Genomic DNA, 27,091 nt, shown 5'->3' with positions numbered 1-27,091 from the left:
AAATGGCTTAAATCTCTTGAACGGATTTATTCTGAGAGGTCTCTTCTCCCTGGAGCCAGGGAATCTTAACTTCTGTTCCGTTCAAGAGGAGCTCTACCTGCATCTGTAAAAGCCTAACATCCACATTTCTTGTTTAAGGAAATGTTCACAAGCTCCTAATACTTTTCTTTTTTCCCCCTCTTGATTAAATTTGAATCTATTTTCTTTTTACATAAAATTTATGTTAAAAGTCTATTTAACATAATTAATATAATGTAACAGAATATACTATAATTAATTGGGTATTTTTAAAGTGCAGCTTTCTCTTCTCAACCACTGTAATTGGAGTTATTTTCAGTATGCTGAAAATTAATTTCAACTAACTGAACCCAAGAAACAACCCAGCTAGATCTGGACTTAAATTTAACTTCACACTTGCAAATATGTTGTATTTCAGCACCGTTCTGCTTTAATTGTCTCTGATTAATTCTCAGCTAATTTTAGAGCTAAGCCTTACAATGAAGTTTGGGAAGACAACATAGAGTAATATGATAGCCCTTCCAAGAGGTTGTACCACAGGGTGGGGAAGTTCCTGGTGTAGAGTTCCTGGATTTTTTTAATTTGTTTTTTGACCTCACCCCACATTTCCTTGCAGGTTTGGATATTTTAAAAAGAAATAATAGTTTGCTGAATTTTCACCCAGTCACACCAGTTTAAACTGGCCTTTCCTGCAGCTAGTAAAGAGTTAGGCAGAACATAGTTTCACTCTGTTTTGAATTTTGCTTTTGGATTAATTTAATCATTTTTCCACAGCTATTTTCCCATAACAAATCAGAGGTGTTTTCCACTTTTCCTTCCTTTTCATTTCCTTTCTCCCCTAAAAAAAAAAAAAAAACCGAAAAACAAAATCGAGGGAGGTAAAATTTTTTGAGCTGTGAAAGGAGGACAGGTGCAGATTAATATGTTTCTAATAGCAGATCCACACAATTCTGAATTCTTCAAAAGGCCTTTTTTCCCCCAACAAACATATTTAATATTCTTTCCATTTGAAATGTAATTTTTCCCTATTATATTAGAGATATAATAATTTTCTGTGAACATACATTACAGTTTAAAACATGTATTTGTTTTGACAACTGCATTTTATTACACATCCCTTTCTTGCATTACTCCTTTTACTGGCAGTAAAATATTTTTGTGTTTACCAGTGCAGGTTCAAAAAAAACCCCCAAAACTAAACCAACACTAAAACACAAAGCCTTAAACTCCAATCAGGACTTAAAATCTAGCTTTCTATGAGAAATAAGCAGATATTTATCATATCATAGTAATTTATGATGTGACCAAGAAATAATGGCTAACAGTTTTAATACAGCTACCATGCCTTAAGACTTGAAAGGTCTGTAAATCATTAAATGATTCTACAACTAGTCAAAATAGACAAGTAGAGCAGACAGAGCCACATGTTAACATATTTGACAAGTCTGTAAGTTAATTGCTTTTATAATGCCAATCAAGTAGGCTCCACTTTGATTTTTTGGCTAGGCTTCTGAGAACTGAATTACCTATAACGTGGAAAATATCAAATCCACACGGTAATTATTTTTTCCCCCTCACTGCAGGCTTAGTCAGTGCTTCTAAACAAACCATCCTCCTGTTTGTTTCTGTTTGGCCATCTTAGGGCAGTTGTCACAAGTTGTATCTGAGTCTTGGAAATCAGTCTGAAGCCGGAGCAGGAGTGTACTTCTCTTCCTGCTAATTGTAATGTTAGTTATCTGCACTTCTCCGTGAGCCTTCGGAGGAGCTTACTCCTATGTTTTATGTACACTTGCATGTTAACAAGGCCATGATTCTAGCAGCCTTTGCTGGTTGAGCTGCCCAAAGTAAAACTGCAGCCAGATCAAGAGAAGGCTGTGCTTGGAAGACAAGGATTTGCTGGAGAGAAACACAGCTCTGCCTGAGCAGCATGAAAGCTGTTTCTGTGCTAGGCTGGTCAGGGTAGTGAAAAGCAGATGATTGAGGGCTCAGGAAATCTCCTCATGATCTGAAGGAAAGGTATTTACTAGATGAACTCCTATTGCTGAAGGGGGCTATCAGACTCCCCTGTAGATAGGACCACAGACCAGAGGAGACAAAATAGCATGAAATGGCTTGTCTGGACTTTTGAAGCCTGCCTTTATCAACAGAAGATTTAACATAGAACCAAGCTTTTGAGAATCCAGCCTGCTTTGCCCCTGACATACCTTTGAAAGCTATAAGAAAAAGTCACTTTGGACATATGTCTGTTACTCAGTAGCTTTGCTGGGAGCAGACATGTCCATAGTGAAATCAGCTCTGCAGCAGCTCAGCATAATTCATCTGATGCTCTTGGGAACAGACTTTCGGAGGCAGTTTGAAGCACTGCAGTGGCACTCCATAAATCTGGCTTCTGACATAGAGTTAGTATGTGGTTTTGTAGTAAATCATTGCATAGTTCTGTGTTTTAGTTGCCCTATATTATACAATGAGGATAGTAATTATTCCATTCTTACATCTTTTGCGTGTATTTTTAATTTAGATTTTTTTTCTTTTTTTTTCTTTTTTTTTAATGACAGGGAGCGGTATTTTGTGCATCCGAGGCTGAGTACTTTTAGGAAGGTTGACTTTAATCAGGATTAATTGATGCTAGCAAATGCACAGGAAAACAAGCTGCATCTGGCAAAGAGTAAGGGAGTGGGACAGTACTTGATATTTGGTGTGACTGAGTGTGATCAGCAGTGGATTAAAAGTTTTGGAGCTTGCAGCTGCTTGTCTTTTTTGTCAGGCGAATGACAAACACCGTAGAAGCCATCGTAGAAGATTTCTTTTGCAGAGGTTGTTTTTGGATAATTCTATAATATGTTGCTTCTGTGTTTTAGTGGCTGCCATTAACTGCCATAATTGCTATCCCTGGGTGATATTGTTGGGAAATATTAACACTTGAGCAGCAGACGTAATCTTTTCTTCATCCATGAAACCTTAAAAGGGGATCTGTGACAAGTTGGATGGGATGTAGAAGAAAGATCTAGGCTGACCTTAAAGGCTTTTAGCTGAGAACAAGAAAAGGGCTGTGATTTGAGGTAGGTAATATGATTAGTTAAAGGCATAAGAACAGGTCACTAGTGATGAAAGGAAAAGAATCTAGTACTTGCCTCTGGTATGGAAAACACAGAATTCTCTTCTGGAATTGCAAGCTGTATTGTCATCAGAATCTACACTTGAAGCTTTCAAATGGAGATGTGAAAGCCCTAGGACAGTTGGGTCTGGTGTGCTCGTTTCTTATCTAATCTCATAAGGGTACAAAAAGTAGTTACATTAAAAAGAACAGGAATTTCTTGTCTGAGAGTAATGAAGGGGGTTGCAAATCTGTTTATTTTCCAGGAAAGTTTATTGCAAGGTGATTTGAACACATGAAGAAGTAGAAAACATTCTTATTTCTTAAGCAGTTGTTACAAAACTGTTGTGTGGGGTTTTTGTTCACTACACAGTGTGGGTTTTTTTCCCCCATGGACAAAAAAAAGTTAAAATCGCTCAACTATTTCTCCTTCTCCCTCCTGTTTAGTGAAGGAGGAAAGAGAAGGCATGTGACAGACAGTGCTGTATTACTGTACAAGGCTATACTGCCATCGAGAGGTGTTGGGTGATATCATACCAAGTGAACATCTGAAGAACTCCAGAAATGAAAGGGGAAGGAAAAAAAGGACTTTGTTTTAAATAATTTCATGTTTATGGATGGTAAAGCACACTGAACATTTTATAGGCATGTGGATTTCTAGCTATGTATGTATGAGGGGTTCTTAGATGACAGGGGTATTTCCCTTTTCTGTTCTTGCTTTACATCAAGACCAGAAGTGCTTGTGATGAGGTCAAATGTTATTTCAGGATAATATGAACCCTTTGCAGGCCCTTACAGGTGTAATTATCTATGCAGTTCTTATTGTAATCAGGTGATAGTAACTAAAACCAAAATACATTTGCTTTTACAGTCAGTTCATTTATTTCCTTAAAAAAAAAAAAAAAAAGACTATAAGAGATGCTAAGTAAATCAGAGCTGCGGGCATTCAAGTTTGTAACTTCAGTCTAGAGAAAAGAAGGTCCCAGGGAGATCTTACTGTGGACTTTCCATACTGAGGGGTGGTTTATAAGAAAGATGGGAACAGACTCTTCAGTAGAGCCCATTGCAACAGGGCAAGGGGTGATGGTTTTAAACTAAATCTAGTCTGAATCTCCCCTCTTTTAAAGATGAAATTTTTTATGTTGAGGGTGATGAAACACTGTCACAGGCTGCCCAGAGAGGTGGTAGATGTCCCATCCCTGGCAAGATTCAGCATGTTGGATGGGGCTCTGAGCAACCTTGTCTAGTTGTTGATGTCCCTACTGGCTGCAGGGGAGTTGTTTTAGATAATCTTTAAAGGTCCCTTCCAACCCAAACTGTTCCATAGTTCTATGATTCAGTATAGAAAAGCTGGTGTTAGTGGGAGCTCTCTATAATAAACAGCTGATGAAGTTGATTCTTGTGACACTTAGCAGAGAAATCATTAAGCTTGAGCAACCTGAGCTTAAACTGTGTTTCTTCTGGCTAAAATAAAAATTCAAATCCTGACCTTTGGGAGAATATTTTGAAATTTTAAAATGAGATAGGCTTTTAGCTGCAGAAGTTAGCAAAGAAGGAATGTTCTTCAGCTTCTGGCCAAAGAGAATGAATGAGCGGGGTGATGTGATGTGCTGATGATGTTTTGGTTGGGTTAGGTTTTTTTTTCCATCACAGTGTGTATCAACACCTTGAAGAGACTGAAGGAAAAAAGAGATTGATAAGATTTCTTTCATTGAACTCACTATGCAAAAACTCAGAAGACAAAAGCCATGCTTGTGATTTATGCTGCTGGTTTGGAGATCAGGATATATAGAGACTCTTAGGAGTTGGGTGGGATGCACACACCGGGCATGCAATTAACCTCTTTACCTCAAATCCCCTTCTTGTAAAACTGGAGGCACTGTACTTTCCTCACAGGAGCACTGGGAGGAAATCCCATTAATATTTATGAGATTCTTACATCCTGTGATGATGAATAACACAATAGGAGTTACCAGTACTAGACAAGCAAGAAATAATTTCATTAGAGAGTATAGTAGCCAACTCCTCTTTGCTTTTCCCCCCCAAGTTTGAGAGTAGGGAGCTATAGTTACCAGCATAGATGGTTAAATAACAGAAAGCTCCCCACTAGGCACTGTGCTTGTTACTGCTAGAACTGGCTCTGCAGGGCTGATAAACCAACCTTCCTCTCCATCACAAAGCAGGCAGGTGGTAGAAACCCTCCTACCGAGACCCTCTCTCAGGTATTGTCAGGCTGATCGCTTGCAGTTATTCACTGTTTGATTTTTGGAGTGTATCTTTGATCAGATTCAGAGGATGACAAAGGTTGTTCAGGGAGTCCTGGGCTAGCATCTGGACAGTTTTGTGAAATGACTTCATTGGAAATTTCCAGTGTCTTTCTTCAGACCTGCTTTGTGGGCAGCCAAACCAGTAATCCTTTGAGTAATGCCTGGTGCATGCAGGTCTCGAGTGCTGTAAAAATTTTAAGGCAGTGAGGTGGGTAACTAATAATATCCCCATTTTTCTAATAGCAAGCTGAAGCAGAGGAAGTCTTGTGTGATTTACTCAGAGCCACAAACATCCAATGCTGCAAGTACGTGTCACAGAATCACCGAATGCATTGGGTTGGAAGGGATTCTCAAAGGGCATCTTGCTCAATGCCCCTGCAGTCAGCAGGGACACCCTGATCTGATTTTGAATGAGAATAAAAGCAAATAATTTCTTCAGTCAAAGAAATGGGAAGTACTTCAGTTGCTAGCAGATATAAATGTTTATTTTTTCAAGCCCAGCCTGGCTGCATCTCTTCATTGAGTTGGAGATGTCCTCAACACAGGAGGGACATGGACCTGATTGAGCAGGTCCAGAGGACCACAAAAGTGATCAGGGGACTGGAGCACCTTTGCTAAGAGGGCAGGCTGAGGGAGCTGGGGTTGTTCAGTCTTGAGAATGCTCTGTGGAGACCTAATAGCAGCCTGCCAGTACCTGAAGGGCCCTACAAGAAGGCTGCAAAGGGACTGTTTCCAGTGGCCTGTACTGACAGGACAAGGGGCAATGGTTTGAAATGACAGAAGAGGAGATTTAGATTGGATGTGAGGAACAAATTCCTTGCCATGAGAGTGGTGGAACACTGCAATGGGTTGCCCAGGGAGGTAGTTGAGGCCCCGTCCGTGGAGATATTCAAGGTAGGGCTCAACAGGGCTCTGAGCGACCTGATCTGGCTGCAGGGGAGTTGGACTGGATTACCTTTGCATGTCCCTTACAACACAAACCATTTTATGGCTCTGAGTGTGGTGGCATGTAGAAACACTTAATATTTGTAGCCACAGACCAAAATATTTATTATATAGGAATTTGTAAGTTTGGGTTTGGTTTGGTGTATTTTTGTTTATTTGTTTGTTTTTAATTATGGGACTTTGCAAGATAAGTAAATAAGTAGAAAAAGGCAAATTTTTGTTTGTTTGTTTGTTTTGAATGCTTACTTAATAGCTTTCATTTTAAGTGCAACCCTGAAGTCAGCATATGTGCCAAATAATTTATCAGTCTAATTTCAGGAATAACAGGAATAGCAGTTTTATATGTACCAGCATTCTGGTTTGGTGTAAAAGCAGTTAAATTAAATTGTGCCAATTTGAAAGTCAAAACCAGTTGAGTTACACTAAATCATACTTTTTTTCTGGTCAAAATAGGAAACATTTGGGATATTTTGGGGGTTATGTAAAGACTTTAATTTGTAACCACACTGTGTATGCTCAGTCTAAGTGGTAGGCAAGAGTAGCTATTGGTGTGATTTGCCATTTCTTCAGCACATTATTTAAACCATATTACTGCTAATATTTTGGATTTTGAATGATAGTCAATCTGAGCTGTGATTAATTCCTTTAAACTTTGGGTAATTTAAAAAAGATGTGCACACAGAGTTCACATGCTAGACATGGCTAGATGCAAGTGCTTTTAAATGCAGCTTATTTCATTTTCATAGAGATAGAATGGTTTGGGTTGGAAGGGACCTTTAAGATCATCTAGTTCCAACCCTCCTGCCATAGGCAAGGACAACTCCTATGAGCCCAGCTTGCTGAAGGCCCCAGCCAACCTGCCTTTGAACACTGCTCAGCTTGGAGCCTCCACAACTTCTGGGCAACCTGTTCCAGTGCCTCTCCACCCTCATGAGGAAGAATTGCTTCCTAATGTCCAGTCTCAGTCATGCTTCTTTGCCCTTTGCATAGCTTCTGGGTTTTCAGAACCTAGAGAAGGGCATAGCTGTTAGACCATAGAATTAAGAAATGAACATAAATTAGGATGATACTGTTGAATTTGGGCCTGATGCAGTTGGACTGCTTTACTTCTTTCAGATTTTGGGTTCTTGTTTCAGATTTTGGTTTTCTTTTTTCACATTGTGGTGCTCTCCTTTCAAATTTTTAAATCAGGATCTGACAGCCTAGTAGAAAGGTTATGTCTTACATCTGTGTATGAGATGAACTTTAGGAGACCAAGCAGGGAGTCTTTCCAAATCGGTTGAGTGATGTCTTCCCAACAAACAGAGAGAGATGAGTAAAAAATATTTAGCAGTTCTTGATTAATAGAATCCTTCAATCTGTAAACCACTTCTTTATTTCCTGGTTCTCAAATAATGATGTGGAGCTCAGACTCTGGAATCAAACAGCATTTAATGGCACTGAAACTGGTAATTCAATGGATTTTAAAACCCAACACGTTATATCTGCAGTTCTGGTCTTTGGAATCCATGTGTTTTGTTTCATGAACTCATGAAAAAGCTTCTGCCAGACATTTACTGCTCAAGAAAGTCTGAGTACTGTGTCCAGCTCTGGGGCCCCCAACACAGGAGAGACATGGACCTGCTGGAGCAGGTCCAGAGGAGGACCACAAATATGATTAGAGGGCTGGAGCACCTCTTCTATGAAGACAAGCTGAAAGAACTGGGTCTGTTCAGCCTGGAGAAGGGAAGGCTGTGGGGAGACCTTATAGCTACATTTCAATATGTGAAGGGCACCTGCAGGAAGGCTGGGGAAGGACTGTTTAGAAGGGCTTGTAGTGATAGAATGAGGGGCAATGGTTTGAAAAGAGCAGGGTAAATTTAGGTTGGACATAAAGAGGATGTTCTGCATAATGAGAGTGGTGAAATAATGGAGCAGGCTGCCCAGGGATGTGGATGAAGCCCTGTCCCTGGAGACATTCAAGATCAGACTTGTTATGTCCCTGGGCCGACTGCTCTATTTGGAGATGTCCCTGCTGACTGCAGGGAAGTTGGACAAGATGAGCAGTCTGTGAATACTGTTTTCACTTTCTCATTACTGGCATCCACATCTCAGTTTCTTTACTCAGTAACTAATTCTTCCTTTCACTTCATTACCTGCTTTACAGTGTTCTTAGCATGTCAATATTGCATAAATTGGTGTTGGTGAATGTATTCTTGCAGCAAGAACTAAGCTAGTGTCTGTCTGATGTACTGCAGTGTCCTGCAGTGGCTGACCTGCTCCCTCTGCTTTCCCTGACTGGAGGAGAGTGGAATTCTTGCCTTGTGAGCTGCAGTTTATTAACTGATACTAAAACATTTGTCTGCTGATAGCTTGACCAACTGCAGCAGGATTAAGAGTGGCTTCTCTTAAAAGTAACAAATGATGTAACGGCCTAATGCACTGCCTTCCTGTTCTAATTTCAGGCTGGAGGTTCTCAAGTGATCTTCACCAATCCACTGGAAATCGTCAAGATTCGATTACAGGTGGCTGGAGAAATTACCACAGGCCCACGAGTTAGTGCCCTCACTGTATTGCGGGACCTGGGCTTCTTTGGGCTCTACAAGGTAAGCTTTTTAATATCTAAACATGGCCTTAAAAGCCATTTATAATCAAAACATTATTTCATTGTTCTCAGAATCTTACCTAGGTGGATGTAATCGTTCTAAAAATATTCATTATTTTGTGGTACTAATATTTTTTATATGAAAAGGGAAAAAAAAGTCTCAAGTCTTTTGAGTATGTGGTTCCTGTGGATTTTACTAAGATTCCCTTTCTCACTTCAGCAGGTGTAAGTATTGTTTATTGAGCATTAGTTTGTGATCCCTGATGTAATTCCTGATTCTGCCCTGTGTAAAAAGAAACTTCTTTTCAGCTGCTTCATGATATAGAGCTTGCAGTTTTGGAGCTGTGCTTTTGCTTCTCTGTGTTTGATTCAGTAACTTTCCCAGATGTCATTGTTAATTTGGTGAAGGGAATTAATTGCAGGACAATAAGAGTGAAGAAATACAGACAGTGGGAGCCTAGCACAAAAATAAACGCCTGAAGCAAACTTCTCCTTGCTGCTTTAGAAGAGCATTGCCACAAATAATACCAGGAAAAGCTGCTTTTCTGAGTGCATGCTGCCAACTCTACAATTCTGCTTTCTACAAGGCTGTCCTCACATAGGTGTGTAAAGTTAGGTTGAATGTTAGACCAGAGCAGGATTAGAAACCTCTTCTGTTGGATCTAAGAGGATGTATGCTGCAGATAATGTAAAGGTTTAACATACTGCCTTCTACTTTTGGATGAAGGAGACTAGGTATGGGGGGAGTATGAAAGCTCTTGGAGTACTTTGAGGTGGCCACTTCACATGGTATTGAAACAAAAACTGTGATGAATGCCACACACCATGTGGTGTTTCTTCAGTTTCTTCAGCCTACTTTTTAGGTGGGAGCTTTCCCATTATCCATTTGTCCCAGTATTCCCAGTGCAGCAGTCAGTATTCCTCTGTGTCTTACTTCCAGCACTGCAACTGTAAAGATGCTTCAAAAACACCAAATGAGCTCCATAGTCCTGAAATTCCATTTCCAAGCCCTTTAAATTGTTCTGTTACCATTACAAAGTGGAGGCCTGCCTGGGAGTAGCTGTCTGTATGTTTTGGCCTGGAGAGAAGCTGCAGGTCTGAATAGGATTTGCTGGGGAGTCGGTTTTCCCTTTAAATTGACTTGCTAATTTTTTAGGTGTTTTACTGAAGCTGATGCTATTGTGTCAGCTCCCAGTAAATGGCTTTATGGTGTTGATCAGGTCAACATTTACAACTGAAAACAGGGCTATGGTAACCAGCCTGCACCCCTGAGGCTGTGCAGGAATGGCAGCTACTGAGTTTGGCTTGAACTAGTAGAAATAAAACTTCAAATGAGAAAGAATGCTAAACTAGTGTAGGGAAATTAACATGTTTTTAGGTTCTTTTTTTTCCCTGAACTCCTTTTGGTGGCTGAGCAAAAATTTGCTACATTTTCCCCAATTTTTAAATGGAATTAATGTCTTTGGTCATATTATGAATGACTTCTGTTTTCTAGAACAGCTCCCTGGTGAATGTTTGTAAGGAACACACCTGAACAGGAGGTGGTTACAGCTCCATGTTGCATTGAAACAGGCAGTTATTTAATCACAAGCTATGCAGTTGTGTTGCTTCGTTCATTAAATCCATTTATCTCCACAAAGAAAAGCCACAGAAGGGTTTGCTTTTAAGTCTTTGTTGTCTCTGTCTCTCTCCACCCCTCTACTCTGCTCCTTGCATTCATGTCCTTTTGTACAGAATCATAGAATGGTTGGAAGGGACCTTTAAAAACAGGTGGATGTCCTATTTTTTTTTTCTTGTTTTCTTTTAAATAGTTGTTTAACAACCCAAATTTTAGATGTAATATTTCATTTCATAGTTGGTAACAGCATTTCTTGTTTTCATTGGGGTTTGGTTTGGCTTGAATTTATGATCTTTTTTCCCCACTCTTTTTTTTCTTTCACTTTGGTTCCAAAAGAAACTAAACCAAGCAAAAATTAAGTACGCTATCAGTTTTTGGTTTGAGACAGTGATGTTCCTCCTTTTTCCACTTCACTTGTTAGAAATTCTTGTAAAGCTGCTGGAAGAATGGTTGGCTGTAGTTTTCTACAGCAGTTTCCACCACTGACCACCCAAATAATTCACTTCTGATGTCTGGATTAATGATACCAAGTTGTGTCCCTGGAAAGAGTGAAGATGTATGCTGTCTAAATTTGGAGAGCAGAATCATAGAACCATTTGGGTTGGAAGGGACCTTAAAAAACATCTAGCTCCAACTCCTGTGCCACAAGGCAAGGACATTCCTACTAGACCAAATTGCTCAAGGCCCCAGCCAGCCTGCCTTTGAGCACTGCCAGGCTTGGAGCTTCCATAACTGCTCTGGGCAACCTGTTCCAGTGCCTCAGCAGCAGGAGGAGCTGTAAAGAGCTCAAGATCCTCTGTTGCCTACAGAATTTCCTTAAAGATGTTGCTTTGTGATGGAAAGGAAAAAGGATTCCATCAACCTGATGTTCAACTGGTGAAATCCATGAAGAGCAGCGATGAATGGTTTGTCAGTAGTGCTAGCAGTGGAGAAAATAGGCTTATAAAGATAGAATAAATGGAGGGATGTCACATAATGATGGAGCCCAGAAGATGTGATGTTAACTTGAAAGTGATTTTGCCATAATGCTATTTCTTTTTAAATGGGAGCCCAAATATTTTAAGCATTGGGGTTCTTTTTTGTCATGATTGAGAAAGTTACAAGCTCATAGTAGACCTGAAGTGTTTCCATTGCTTGTCAGTGTAAGTTCTGTGTCGATGTTACAAACCTCTGACGTCAGTCTGCTGCACACTGACATTTCTGCCTCTTGCTCCACTTGGGTGTCATTTCCTTTACCACATTGCAAGGACTGCAGTGAACATTCTTTATTCCCAGTTCAGAAATAAATCATCTTGAAAGCTGTTCTTAGCACCATAGATCAATCCAGCATGGTCTGCTTGGGTCTCATGAGTCTTCTATGCTGAAATTTGGGTGAAAATCTGTGTAAGTCCATATGGCAGTCAGCAAGGAAGAATCTACTTTCATTTAATAAAACTGGTGCCAGAAGATGTAAAGAATGACACATGTCAGTCTTGGCTTCAGGAGGCAAAGTTCTTCATGGACTCCATGATCTTCAGAGGTTCTTTCCAACCCTTACCATTCTATGTGTAATGGCCATGGTGGTGTTAGATTGACAGTCGGACTCAATGAGCTTAGAGATCTTTTCCAACTAAAACAATTCTTTGATTCTGTGTCTTAAGAAGATCTTCTACTTGTTGTTCAAATGCTTACATTTTGTATCCATTTCTACCTAGGAAGCACTTCGTGTGGATTCAAAAATAAAATGCCTACATGCCCCAACCCTGATAAAGGAACTCTCAGTGTTCTACTCTTGCATTAACAGAGGAGACCAAGGCACAGACAAATAAACCTCATTTGTCAACAAATTGACATAAGATGTCAATCTTATGTCAACAAATTAGCAAAGGAAATGCTGCGTAACTGCTTTTTGGATCCAGCTGAGTGAATCTTAAATTGATTAGGATCAATCATGATTATCCCAGCAGCCTAGTTCAAATCAATAGCCATCTGAGGATCTTCAAGAACCTGGCTTGCCTAGTTTTGATATCCCTCTGTGTTAGTGACATTAATATTCTTCTGAGTCATTCATTGGCATGTTAATGTGGTGTTCTACTGTGCTAGTGACACAAAACAATTCACAGTAGTATTCTGGAGATATCTGGGCTCTGGTCTTGGCTCTGCTCTACTTCTGCCCTTGATGTTAGAATAATTTGTGTTGAAAGCCAGTCTTGGAGGTCATATGGGCAACCTGACCTGGTATTTGACTACTTTTGTGGTTTAAAACAAACAAAACCCCAAAAGATCCTCACCCTTTTTCTAATGCCTGATAGGAGTTTGCCATAGTCTAAAGTGGACCCTCAGCCAGTTTGCTGATGATACAAAACTGGGATGAGTGGCTGACACACAGTCAAGCTGTGCTGCCATTCAGCATGACCTGGACAGGCTGGAGAGCTGGGTTGAGCTGAACCTCATGAAGTTCAACAAGGGCAAGAGTAGGATCCTGCACCTGGGGAGGAATAACCCCATGCACCAGTACAAGTTGGGGGTTGACCTGCTGGTTGACCTGCTTGTCTCTGCTGACCAGCAGAGAAGGACCTGAGAGTGCTGGTGACCATGAGCCAGCAGAGTGCTTTTGTGAACACAAAGGCCAATGGTATCCTGGGGTGCATGTAGAAGAGTGTGGCCAGCAGGTCGAGGAGGTTCTCTCCCCCTCTGTTTTGGCCTGATGAGGCCTCATCTGCAGTTTTGTGTCCTGTTCTGGGCTCCCCAGTTCAAAGAATTACTGGAGAGAGTCCAGGGGAGGCTATGAAGCTGATCAGGGGATTGGAACATCAACCTAATGAGGAGAGGCTGAGAGACCTGAGGCTCTTTCACCTGGAGGAGAAAAGACTGAGAGGGAATCTTAGCAATGATTATAAACATAAAAAGGGTGGGGGTCAAGCATGAGGCCAGTCTCTTTTCAGTGGTGCCCAGTGCTAGGACAAGGGGCAAGGAGCACAAGCTGAAACACAGGAAGTACCATCAGAACATGAGGAAAAACTTCTTTACTTTGAAGGTGGAAGAGCACTGGACCAGGCTGCCCAGAGAGGTTGTGAAATCTCCTTCTCTGGACATACTCAAAATTTGTCTGGATGCGATCATGTGCAACCTGTCCTGGGTGACCCTACTTTAGCAGAGGTGTTGGACTAGTTGATGTCCAGAGGCCCTTCCAACCCCAGGCATTCTGTGATTCTGTGCACGTTGTGAATTCTTTGTATAAATCTGTTAAAACATTTTACTTCTCAAAACCCAGCTGCCCCTTTGGGAGGCACATAACAGCACCTTTGCAGGAGGAATTTGTTTCTTCTGTTTGTCTTCTCTCTGCCAGTAATTGCTGCTGTGAGAGCACCAGGGCATGGAAGCTTAGGACTATTGAGTTCTTCTTTAGCTACAGATGTTCTGTAGGTGACAGCTTTTCTTAACAATATAGAGACAACATTCTCCAGTCAGGGGAAATATAATTTAACCTAACACAAAATGTCATTTGTGTTGACTATGATTCTTCAAGGAAAGGAATGGTGGTTGTGGTTGTGTTCATGATTACAGTTACTAGAAGGTATTCAGCTCAGATTTTGTGGTCAGGCATTGGAATAGGCTGCCCAGGGAGGTGGTGGAGTCATCATCCCTGCAAGTATTCAGCCTGATCTGGTAGGAGGTGTTGCTGCCCATGGCAGGGGTTTTGGAACTAGCTGATACTTAAGGTCCCTTCCAACCCATCCCGTTCCGTTCTGTGGACGGAGGGAGTAGTGAGTAGTAGGTTTGCTGCACCATACCCAGTTGTGTTTGGACTGTAGCTCTTTGGGGAGGTTTAGGATACTAGGAGAAATTTCTTTACTAGGCATTGGAGTGGTCAGGCATTGGAACAGGCTGCCCAGGGAAGAGGTGGGGTCACCATCCCTTGAGGTGTTAAGAAAAAGTCTAGACATGGCACTTAGGGAGCATGGTTTAGTGTCCACGGTGGTGTTGGGTTGATGATTGGACTTGATGAACTAGGAGGTCTTTTCCAGCCAAAAGTAATTCTGTGATTGTGCTTTGGTGATATCAACAGTTTGCATTTCCAAAACCAGTCAGAAAAGCTTCACAAGTCTCTTCAGTTGTTGTTGTTTGTTTGTTTGTTTGTTTTCCTAACAACTTCATAAAAGAACTTCTGGTGGTGTTGACCTGGAAAGTGTCATCTCAGGTCACAGGATGTGTACCGAGCTGTACTGAGCTGCCGCTCAGTCACTTTGATACCAGCTGAGGTGTTTGAAATCCTGAAGTTGTAGGTTTACAGCAGGATGATAAACAGAGTAGTAAAAGTTTTGAGTTAGTTAATTTGCTATCTGCCATGCCTCTTTGTGACTGTTCTCCTATGTGAGAACCTGCTCTTCAGATGTGTTCTTTGAAAATAAGCCCCAAAAAGCAGTCCAACTGAGAACCTATCTTCAGAAGTGTTCTTTGATAATAAGCCCCCCAAAAAGCAGTTCCAACTAAGAGAACCTGCTCTTCAGAAATGTTCTTTGAAAATAAGCCCCCAAAAAGCAGTCCAACTGAGAACCTATCTTCAGAAGTGTTCTTTGATAATAAGCCCCCCAAAAAGCAGTTCCAACTAAGAGAACCTGCTCTTCAGAAATGTTCTTTGAAAATAAGCCCCAAAAAGCTCTTCCAACTAAGAAGTGCTGCAATTTTTGTTTGCAAACTGATTGTGAATTGCTGGCACAGCATTTTGTTTCCTCTAACTTGTGCTAAAACCAGTTTCATCTTTTGCTTGGTATCAGGTGAATAAAAACCCAAAGCAGCTTTTACAGCATTGCCATTTTACAGCAGAAAAACATTTACAGCCCTTGAAAGCAAATGCCAGCAATGTTTGACTGGCTGTTCCAAAACCTGTTAGGTGCTCTGGGGACTCAGATTCCAAAGGGTTAAGCCTGTAGTAAAACCCACGAAGAATGCAAAATGATCAAGAAATGACATGCTGCCTATTGTTTGTAGCTATAGGATCAAAATAACAATTATACATGCCAAATAAATTCTAAACCTGTAAAAGGAGCAAAAGAGGGGGTTGCTGTAAGTACAGGTGCCAGAAGCATTAAATAACCCTCTCAGACAAGGTGCACCACTGTTGTCTTGAATGCTGCGAGGTCCCCCCAGTCTGGCATTTTTCCCCCTGCACCAGACAATGTGCATTCACTGCAGGAGACTCGGCTAAGCCTGCGTCTCCCAGACCTGCCGGCTCCTTCTGCCCAACCCGACACAGAGGTGCCTTTGTCAGTCTAATTACCCTCCCCTTGTAGTAGGAATAGTTTGTTTGGAGCCTTATTTGCAGGTAGAGCTGGTAGAAGCAGGAATTAGCATGCTAAAGAACCTGCCCCAGCACTGACTTGAGCTTATTTATCCCAATCTTTGACAATGAGGGTTGGTTGTTGGTTCCCCCCCTGCCCCCCCTCCCCACGCTGGTTTGTTCAGTGAGATACTACCCGAGATTAAGAAGCTTTAAGGTTATTAAAGAGATTGAAGATGGGAGCCAAGTGGCTGCTGTTGTGTGAGGAAGGCTCATGTCGTGGTGTGTAGGATCTCCCAACAATTTCATGCCTGGCAGGTCTGCACCTTGGCTGCCAGAATAAACCGGGGTGGATGATCCTTGCAGCTTGCTGGGGATTGATTAGAACTCCTTTTGGCTTTCAGCACCTTGTCCACATCAAAAAGGTGCGAGGAGTAAAATAAATGTTCCTTGTGCTTTCCAAGATAACTGTGGCAAATCTCCCCTAAGCCTTCCTAATTGGCCCGGGCTGGTTGCGGATGATTAAGCTGAAGTTAAATGAGGCCTGCTTTTAAAACATGCTTTCCCAGACTTTAAACAGAACCATGGGGGGAAACTTTAGACTGTTGGGATGCTGGACCAGAGCCAAGATGGGTTATTATAAAAAGTGGATCCAAGTTTTGATCCAGGTTTTGTTTACACTGAGCTGGCTAAGTTGATGGACATACCTCCCTCTCTGCCTACCTGAACATACATCATTACTGATATTAACCATATGCTGTTTCTGCCTCTTGGCTTTTTACTGAAGGAGGAGGAATATTAGCAGCTTGGGTTGAAGAGTTGCTCACATTTCACAGAATGCCAGATTGGAAAGGACCCCAAGTACCATCTGGTCCAGTCTAGTCCAAATGAGCTGGCCCAGCACCCTGCCTGAAAACTGCCCAGTGTAGGGGAATCCAACTGCTTCCCTTGGGAGATGATTCCAATATCCAACTATTGTCATAGGGAAACATTTTCTTCTGGAGCCCAAAGGGAATCTCCTCAGAGGTAACTTGTCCCTGTCATCCCTTGTCTTTTCTGTGGGACTCGTAAAAAGAGAGTCTCCATCCTCCTGGTAGCCACTCACAGTTTAATTTTATTGATTTCCTTAAGTCATTTTAACTATGTTGAGATATTTCAAAGCATGAAAAAAATGCAGAAGGGGGGGGGAAATGTGCATAGTATTTAATGACAACATGGCCAAGAAAATCTATGTGCCTTGAGAGAAATGGCAGCAAGGAGGTCTGCTCAGAGGAAACACTTTAAAAAGCTGGATTTTCATAGAGAGCTTATTGTTTTCTTTATACTTTTATTTTTTTTCTTTATACCTGAAGATTAAACTGTAAAACAAGCTTCCTTTGAAGATCACCTTCTATTACAGATGATCTTTAAGGTCCCTTCCAGGCCAAACCATTCTATGAATCTCATTCTATGAACAGGCCAGAATCTCATGTCAATACAAAAGAGTCAGCTTCTCTATGCCCTCAAGGTGAAGCCTGTGAGCTTTGCAGGTAGTTTTGAGAGGAGAATCCAGCCCAGCACGGCTTTATTCCATGTCTGGTGACCCCATTCAGCACCCACGACAGCATTTCCAGCTCCTTTATGGCATTTCCCTCAGCGTATCTGGACAGGCATAACGAGAACCAGCAACTGGCAGCACTAATCAGACAGCTCCAGCTGAGCAATAAGGCAAAGAGCCTGTACAGCAGGGGTCTTTAACCTCTGAAGGGACTGTCAGGGGAAGCAGCCACTTCTCAGTCTGAAAACATTAAGTATGCTGAGAAGCTCAAGAAGTAGGCTGAGAAGTGGTGGTGGGAAGCAGCTGGGGCTGGAGCAGAGCACACTCTGCTCACCACATTGGGTAACTGAGCCTGAGACACACAGGAAGCCTGAGCTGAAGATCTAATGCCTGGGTTTAGAGAAATCTTTATTTTCTCAGAGGCATTCTGTGGCTGCAAGCTGCACTTATTAGCATCACCTGGGAACTAACTGGCAGGACCTGGTTTTCCTGCCACACATCCTGCTTGCCCACCCCTGCTTTGCCTCCCTGAAAGGCAACTTCCCAGTTTTTCTGACACCTTGCAGCCTTTCGTGTCTTTACTTGATAACCAGCATCCAACTTGGATAAGCAATGTGTTTTAACTGGAGTACAAGCTGAGCTTACAGATATGTCCAGACATATCATTAGACTAAATTCTGTGGACATTAGCATGTCCCCTGTGAAACATCCGGCACTGTGCCATGCCCTGGCAGACCCACACACAAGAGAAGTTCAGTAACAGGGGCACCCCAGGAGGGCTCATGGATGAACCTCAAGCAGTTTCACCGTGACTCCACCCTTGTTTCAGAGAAGAGGCTTTGGCTCATTCATAAAACATTTCTTCTCAAACTTGAAAGATTTTAGCCACTTTCCAAAGCTACCTCCTCTTTGTGCTTTCCTGCTGGTCTCAGTCCTAGTGTGTTCAGGCTCTGGTGTCCTCTGGATCTCCATATTGAGGAAAGGCATATTGCAAGTAACTTCATCGTTGAAAGGGTTCTCAAACCCTGGAACAGGCTCCCCAGGGAGGTGGTTGAATCCCCATCCCTGGAAGTGTTTCAAAGAGGCAGAGATGTGGTGTTGAGGGACATGGTTTAGCACCAGACTGGTCAAGTTAGAGATTGGTTGGACCTGACGACCTTAAAGGTATTTTCTAGCCAAAATACAGGTATTATTTGGTGGTTTATTTTGGTTACCTCCCTTAGTGACTTTTGCTTTTCTTCCTGCTTGAAAAAGAGTTGAGAATTTGCTGCTATCTCAGAACTTTCCGTGCCTGTTTACCCACACACTTAGGTCTGAAGCCAGGTATATTGCTGGCAACTTTGTTGGCTGTTTGCACCCCTGAATAAATTGATAGCAAGGCAAATTTTGCTTACTTGAAGCAAACTGTACCCCAGATCTCTTATACTTCAAAAATCAGAAGTAAATCATCCTGTTGCTGTTCTGCAGACGAGTTGGTGTTGTGGCCCTACTCTCTCGCTTGCCCTGGATTTATATTGCATTACCAATTGCAGTGTCTGCATAGATGCATGGTCTGGGCACTATTTCCCCTGGGCACTATTTTAAATAGAAATGAGAGGGAACAGACCTGTCCTTTGGCTCAGTCTTCTTCAGGCAGAAATTGCTGAACCAAGAAACAACACCCAGACAGCATGGACCTTTCCACACGTTGAGAGAAGGAATAGCTTTGTCTATAAGCTTTTTGCAGAAACCAACCAACCAAAAATAGGATATTGCTCTGTTCTCTGCTGTTCTCACAGTCCACCATGTTGGATTTACTTCTCAAAACCTGTTCCCTTTCTCAATGCAGGGTGCCAAGGCCTGTTTTTTGCGTGACATCCCCTTCTCAGCCATTTACTTCCCCTGTTATGCTCATTTGAAAGCTTCATTTGCCAACGAAGATGGGAGGGTTAGCCCTGGAAATCTGCTCTTGGCTGGATCGATAGCTGGTAAGTGCCCAGGTTTGTCTGTGCAGGTCACTGTCCTGTATCTGCAGCTCAATGGTGGTGGCAGTGAGAACTTTGAAAAGTTCAGAAGAACTCTGTGCAGTGTGCAACCTTGTGCCCAAGTGCTGTAGAGTGAGTTTATGTTAAAGATACTGTAAATTCCTACTAGAACCACAACATTCAGGGGGGAAAACGAAGGGAAATATCTAAGTGCTGGTGTTTTCTCATCAGATAATTGTAGAATGTTTTGGGTTGGAAAGGACCTTGAAGGGATCCTTGAACATCTCTCCTATGAAGAAAGACTGAGAGAATTGGGACTGCTTAGTCTGGAGAAGAGAAGGCTGAGAGAAGATCTTAATTAATGTCTGTAAATATCTGAGGGGCGAGTGTCAAGAGGAAGGGGACAGGCTCTTTTCAGTGGCACCCAATAGTAGGACAAGGAACAATGGGTACAAGCTAGAACAGAAGAGGTTCCACCTCAACACGAGGAGAAACATCCTTACTGTGAGGGTGACAGAGCCCTGGAGCAGGCTGTCCAGAGAGGTTGTGGAGTCTTCTTTTCTGGAGAATTTCAAAGCCAACCTGGACGTGTTCCTGTGTGACCTGCCTTAGGTGATCCTGCTTTGGCAGGGGGTTTGGACCTGATGGTCTCTGGAGGTCCCTTCCAACCCCTAACATGCTATGATTCTCTATGATCATCTAGTTCCAACTCTCCTGCCATGGACAGGGACACCTTCCACTAGACCAGGTTGCTCAAGACCTTGTCCAGCCTGGCCTTGAACACATCCAGGGAGCATCCACAACCTCCCTGAGCAACCTGTTCCAGTGTCTCACCACCCTCACTGTCAAGAATTTCTTCCTAATGTCATGTGTCATCTTTCTGAAGTTGCTGTGTTTGTGGCTGGCTGTCTGGTAAGGTTTTGTTGAAATTGTTCATAATATAGGTCAGGGCATTTGTGAAATTGTTTATCATCAAAGGAACCTTACATTTTGATATCTGGAGTCTAAAAGCTGTGCTGGCATTGCAGCTGTCTAAGCACACTGACACTGCCTGTGACAAAATGGTGCCATTTGCTTACTACCCACAAGACCCCATGCAGTCACTTGGCCTTGTGAGCACACCACCATTCTTTTATTTTATTGCATTGCATGAAACAAAGCAGAAAAGCTTGGAATCATTTCCACAGGTTGCCATAGGTTGCTAATTCCTGCCATACCCAGGTGTGAGAGAGATGCTAAGCGAGATCTGGAGTATGTTCTAGTCTGCTGTGTAGTGGCTAGGAGAGCCAAGGAGAGCCAAGTGGTGCTTGACTTGTCACAGATGCATTTGAGTGCTCCAGAGCCTAAGGGAAAAGACAGAGACACTTTGTAGCCTCAGCTTGCCTTTGTGTCTGCTGTGTAGCTGGCTCCTGGCATGGCACCCAGTTTCTACCCAAAGGGGACTAGCTGCTTCCTGGAGAGGGCATCTTGAGAATGCTGCTCTGCCCAAGGTTTTGTCTTCAGGAGACAGATGGGCTTGATAATTTGTGCCACAAGGCTTTGGGGGGCATGTAGTAAGCAGAAGGGCTGAGACCAGCAGGTACTTCCATTATGGCCTTTGGGGGCTGCTTGGTCTCTCTGAGCTGCAGCCAAGTTCTTCCTCCAGCAGGACCCTTGACAGGTTGCTGCAGTCTGCTGGGTGAGCGAAATGATGGAGCTGCATGAATCCAGTACAGACAGGAGGCTGGTGGGTTGGCTGGGTTTGGTCATTCGATTTTAAACTTTGCTTTCTCCAGGGAAACTGTTGTTGGGCAGGATTCTACACAGGGCTGTGTCTCTTGAAGAGCCAGGGACTTGGATGGCCAGTGGCTGGCCTCAGGATACAGCCAGAGCTGGCAGTGCAGAGCAGTTATTCTTTTCTTGTTGAAGCAGATAGCTTCAGTTCTTCGGCTTTGCTCTGTGTTCAGCAGCCCACAGGCCAGAGACATCAGCCTAGCACTAGGAAAACCAGCTGTGTTCAGACAACTGGTGCTTAAAAACCCTCATGCCTTCTTCCCTCCCCCACCCCAAACCAGAGGCAGCCTCCAGGCCCCTCAACAGGAGCTTACAACCAGCTTACTTCTCACCCATTTTAATGGAACAAAACATTTTTTTAACTTTAGATCATATTTGCTGCCTTGAAACATAAGCTGGCATTTTTAAGCCAAGTAATTTCTTAGATTTTCCTATTTTCTCTCTTTCTAGCCATTGTCAGGTGATTGCAGACTGAGATAACCTGGCCTTTGAAGTTCAGGCACAGAAGCAGTCTTTATTGTTGCTGATATGGCTTTACCAAACCAGCTAGAATGTGAATTTTATCCAAGTGCTTCCTGTGAATCCCATCCTAGCATAACTCTCAGGAGCAGATGATATACAACGAATCTTCCTGCTGTTTACCAAAACAGGGAATTTCTTTTATTGGGTGCAAGCAGAGCATGGTGGGGGCATACATGTCCACTGCTTTGCCACAGGGAAGTCAAGGGGAAGACAAAACAACAGCCCCACCACCCCTGAAGTGCTGGCTTGATCTCTGGGCTGATGTCCCTGCTCTCTGGCTGGGGATCTCATCCCCATGACCTCTGTCTGGGTGTGGCAAGCTCCACCTGTTGTCTTTTTACAGTGGTGCCCAGTGACAGGAAAAGGGGCAGTGGGCACAGGCTTTAACATTAGAAGTTCCATCTAAACATGAGGAGGAACTTCTTTAATTTAAGGGTGCTGGAGCACTGGAACAGGCTGCCCAGAGAGGTGGTGGAGTCTCCATCTCTGGAGTCATTCAAAACCTGCCTGGATGCTTTCCTGTGTGACCTTCTTTAGGCAAACTTACCTTGGCAGGGGGTTGGACTTGATCTCCAGAGACCCCTTCCAATATCCCTTCCCATCCCCTACCATTCTGTGGTTCTGTGATTTCTACAGCTGCGATATCCAAGCTGGCCATGCTCAGATGCCTGTCTGCATTCTTTGCCAGAGGATGTTCATAGAATCATGGAATGGTTTAGGTTGGAAGGGACCTTGAAGATCATCTAGTTCCAAACCCCATGCCATGGGCAAGCACACCTTCTACTAGATCAGACTGGTCAGGGTCTTGTCCAAGCTGGCCTTGAACACCTCCAGGGAGGGGGGAATCCATGACCTCCCTGGGCAACCTGTTCCAGTGTCTCATCACCCTCGATGTAAAGAATTTCTTAATTCTGCTTCTCTTGGGTGTGTTTTATCCCTTTTCACGGTTGCTAGGGACACTTAGGGACACATGCAACAGGGATGTCACCTCAGCTTGATCTCCTTCTGGCTCTCACTGTCCACCACGTCTCAACCTATTGTGCCACAGCATTTTTTGAGGACTTGATTCTGGTATCAGCTACAGGATCTCTCCTTAATTTGCTCCATCTACTTAGTGCCTCTGTGAACTTCCTTCTCCTCCCCTCACTCCTCTCTTTTATTGTCAGCTCCTGCTGTGCCATTTATCTCATTTCCATTGTAAGTTCCTCATGGCAGTGACCTGTAAATTTTTATTTGTCTGTAAACTCTTCTGTCCTGTGCACACAGCTCCTAAAACCAGAATTAAAACCATTTTGAACTGCAGAATATCCTCAGTAATAAGGTATGAGGAATGAGGAGGTAGAAGACAATGTGCAGTAAGCAGAGTTGTTTCTAAGTATGAACTTTGGTTTTCACAGAATCATAGAATGGTCTGGGTCAGAAGGACCTCCAAAGGTAATCTAGCCCAACCTCCTCTGCAGTAAGCAGGGGCACCCTCAACTAGATCAGGTTGCCCAGAGCCCTGAAAACATTTGGTTGGCTTTTGAAGGGCAAAAGTCCAGCTTTAAACTGAAGGCTCAACCAATATCCTGGTGTGGGCAAGGCTAAGCAAAGAGGAATTTCAGGGTTTCTGGAGCTCAGAAACCCTGACCAGAATTTAGCTCTGGCACTGGCCACTGTGCATTATTTTGGGAAGCCCATGAGAGGAGAAGGAGTTCTTATTTAGGGTGATGCACACATGCTTACATCTCTCAGAGCAGTCTGCAGGAAGGGTGCCCTGATGGTTGGGGCCAGACCATGCTGATTTGGCCAAAAGTTGGTACAGAATTATTAAACATTAAGAAAAAAAGTAAGCAAAGGAGATTGATGTAGCTCCAGCTGACCAGGCTGGTTTGGAACAGAAGCAGAATGGAAAAGCAGTAAAGCCATAAGAGCCAGTGGCATCTGGGTACAGTCTCAGTGTTTTGCTTTCTTCTTTGGGCTGTTGTTTGGTTTATTCTAAGCACGGGCAGCCCCAGTTTGGACAGGAATTATTTTAGAAATACCACCCAGTGGTAATTTGGGTTGGTTTGGGGTTTTTTGGGGTTTGGTGTGTTTTGTTTTGTTTTGTTTTTGCTTTCAGTTGATTATCTCCCAGTGTAAATTTGAATCTTCCTCCAGGATTCCTGCTGAGGATGTTAGCTGTAGCTGAAGGGATCCTACAGGAAGGCTGGAGAGGGATTTTTCATAAGTATGTCTAGAGACAGGACAAGAGGAATGGTGTGAAGCTGAGGGAGAGTAGGCTTAGGCTGGATCTTAGGAAGACGTTCTTCAGTACGAGGCTGGTGAGACTCTTGAGCAGGTTGCCCAGGGCAGTTTTGGATGCCTCCTCCCTGGGGGTGTTCAAGGCCAGGTTGGCTGGCAGAAGGTGTCCCTGTAGGTTCCAGCCTGTGCCTTCCAGCTCAGCAGCAAGCATCTGACACGGTTATAGAATCATAGAGTCAGTAAGGCTGGAAAAGACCTCTAAGGTCATCAAGTCCAACTGTCAACCCAACAGCACCATGCCCACTAAACCGTGTCTAAAGTGCCATGTCCACAGGTTTCTTGAACACCTCCAGGGATGGTGTCTCCACCACCTCCCTGGGCAGCCTGTTCCAACCCTTGACCACTCTTGCAGGAAAGAAATTTTTCCTCATATCCAACCTAAGCCTTCCCTGGCACAATTTCAGGCTATTTCCTCTTGTCTAGTATCACCTGATACTAGAGAGAAGAGGCCAAACTCCAGCCTCCTTTCAGGTGGTTCCTCTAGGAGAAGCTGTCTCTGAGTGAAGCCACCTCCACACCGGCTGCCTTTTGTTGCTTGTTCTCCTTCTCAGTTTCTGCTTAAACCAGATGGGGCTGGGTTCTCCTGATGTAAGGATGAAAGGCAAGGTTACTCCTGGGCAAAAAAAGGTCTGTAACATATGTGATAAGTTGGTGGTAACCAAGTCCTGATTTTTGTGTTGTGTAGGTATGCCTGCAGCCTCTCTGGTGACACCTGCAGATGTCATCAAAACAAGGCTACAGGTGGCAGCCCGAGCAGGACAGACCACCTACAGTGGTGTTGTAGACTGCTTTGCCAAGATCCTTCGAGAGGAAGGTCCAAAGGCCCTGTGGAAAGGAGCAGGAGGTATGTACAAGAGCTTGGACTGCTGAGGGATTTCTGCTTGTGGGGGTTGTCACTTAGGAGCTCTTCTCCTCTCTTCTCGTTCAAGCTCGGGTGTTTCGGTCTTCTCCTCAGTTTGGTGTAACTCTGGTGACCTATGAGCTGCTGCAGAGGTGGTTCTATGTAGACTTTGGAGGAGTGTAAGTATGTGGTGTCTGAATCTGAAGCTGTGTGAGTCTTGGTGCTCTTCAACATGTCAGAGTCGTGCTATTCTGGAGGACAGGTTATGAATATTGTAAATATTATTTAAGCCTTTGTGAATTTTAGGCTTTGTGAATATTATTTAAGCCACACTAGACTTGTGGAGGTTAGGCTGATAGCCCAGGACCTGTTCCACAGCAAGACATCACCACATCATCTAACACTGGTTCAAGCTAGAGACCTGGGTTAGTGCAGAGGATGCAGACTCTCTTTTTACAAAGGAGTCTGATGGATAAGACAAGAGGTGATGGGGACAAGTTATTGCTAGGGAGATTCCCATTGGACTCCAGGAGAAAACATTTCCCCATGAGAACAGTTGGACATTGGAATCATCTCCCAAGGGTGGATTCTCCTACACTGGACAGTTTGAAGACTCAGCTTGACAGGGTGCTGGGCCAGCTCATTTTAACTATGCTGTTACCCAGAAAGGTTGGACCAGATGGTCCTTGGGGTCCCATCCAACCTGGCATTTTGTGGGTCTCTGATCCTGACACTGGGCTGGTGGCACAGCTGCAGGGGAAACGTACTGCCTGCCAGATTAGGAGGCACTCTCTTGCCAGGCCTTGTTTGGTGTGGAGCTGTGCCCCAGGTTAGGCAGGACATTGACTTCTGCAAGGGTCTGTAAGAATCACAGAATCATTTTGTTTGGAAAAGATCTTCAAGACCTTCCAGTCCAGCCATTCTCTTAACTCTACCAAGGCTGGGGCTAAACCATGGCCCTCAGTACCACATCTTGGTAACGCCTTCAGGGATGGGGATTCAACCACCTCCCTGAGGAGCCTGTGTCAGGCTTTGAGAACCCTCTCAGTCAAGAGTTTCTTCTAATACCCAACCTAAGCCGCCTCTGGTGCAAATTGAGGCCATTTCCTCATGTTCTATCACTTGGTATTAGGGAGAAGAGACCAACCCCCACTCACTACAACCTCAGGTAGCTGTAGACAGTTGTTTGACCATACTCACATAATCACAGAATTTCTTTGGTTGGAAAAGACCTCTAAGATGATCAAGTCCAGCCATATCCAACTCAATCAATGTGAAGGCTCCCAACTGTTTTGGAAGGTTTTGTGCCAGGGTGTTTTGTCAGGACACTGTAGCATTTGATTTGCTTACTGGGAGGTGCACTCTGATGTCTCAGTCACTTGACTCTGTGGAGGAGATGTTTGTAAATCCTGCTCTTACTATATGGAAATGAATTGACTCTTTTTTCTTATTTTGCAGAAAACCAGCTGGATCAGAGCCAGTTCCTAAATCTAGGATCACTCTCCCTGCTCCCAATCCTGACCATGTTGGTGGTTATAAATTGGCAGTTGCCACTTTTGCAGGGATTGAAAACAAGTTTGGACTTTACCTACCTCAGTTTAAGCCATCGCCACCTACCTCAAAGGCTGCTGCAGCAGTAGGACCCTAAGCTGTAGGTTTTTTTGTTATTAGTTGGGAAACAGCCACTTTTCTAATCTGTTCCTACTTGGTTCCTTTAGCTTCTCATCCTAGAACAGTTTAGCTTCATTTGAGTTCTGAAGGCAGTCTTCACCCGCAGTGTAATCGTTTGTCCTTGTGCTTCCTTAACCAGATCACTGTGAAATCCTTACCAGTCGTTTTAAGTTTGGGGACCATGAATGTATTTCTCCACATCTGACCTGTTGCTCATGTTGGGAAGACACTAATTTTGGATTCTGTTTGCTGGAGAGGGCTGGGTCTGAGCTGTGAAGCAGATCATCTCACAGGCCATGCTTGGTTGCAGATCGCCAGGGCGGATGTGGCACAGCAGACGGCAAAACGCAGTGGCTGCCACAGCACTGGGAGCAGAGCCATTCTCACTGGCCCTGTCACTGGGCTCTAAACTTAGCCTGGCAAGCAAACACAGCCCTGGTACCAACCATTCCACCAACTACACGCACAAGTTCTCTTTCTGGATTGTGTTCTGAAGCTTTTCTGTGGAAGATGGGGCTGGGCTTGGGTAATGGAAACCACATGTCTAAATGTTTGGCTGCTGTATTACGTTCCCGGTATCGAAATGCTCCAAAAGAAAGTGTTTATTGTCCATAGTCTTTGCACTTGATGGCAGAACTTTTGGCATTCTCCTCCACATAAAGAAGGAAATTTTCATGACTAGGTGCCTCCCTTGAGTTGCTGGTGTTTGGAATT

The 27,091-nt window shown here is 43.5% G+C and overlaps 1 protein-coding gene across 1 annotated transcript in view; it reads left to right on the top strand.

Moving 5' to 3' along the window:
* SLC25A13 (solute carrier family 25 member 13) overlaps positions 1-26,354 on the top strand; it is a 77,431-nt gene extending 51,077 nt beyond the window's left edge. Inside the window, exons 12-16 of the mRNA XM_054384810.1 lie at positions 8,769-8,909; positions 19,152-19,290; positions 24,551-24,709; positions 24,795-24,885; positions 26,165-26,354. Of these exons, the coding sequence (XP_054240785.1) occupies positions 8,769-8,909; positions 19,152-19,290; positions 24,551-24,709; positions 24,795-24,885; positions 26,165-26,354 (720 nt within the window). The remainder of the gene's footprint in view (positions 1-8,768; positions 8,910-19,151; positions 19,291-24,550; positions 24,710-24,794; positions 24,886-26,164) is intronic.
* Positions 26,355-27,091: the final 737 nt, after the last annotated feature.

This window comes from Indicator indicator, chromosome 11, assembly GCF_027791375.1.
Source record: "Indicator indicator isolate 239-I01 chromosome 11, UM_Iind_1.1, whole genome shotgun sequence".
NCBI lineage: Eukaryota > Metazoa > Chordata > Aves > Piciformes > Indicatoridae > Indicator > Indicator indicator.
Note: the sequence above shows the minus strand (reverse complement) of the source record. Positions and strands in the feature narration are given on the sequence as shown.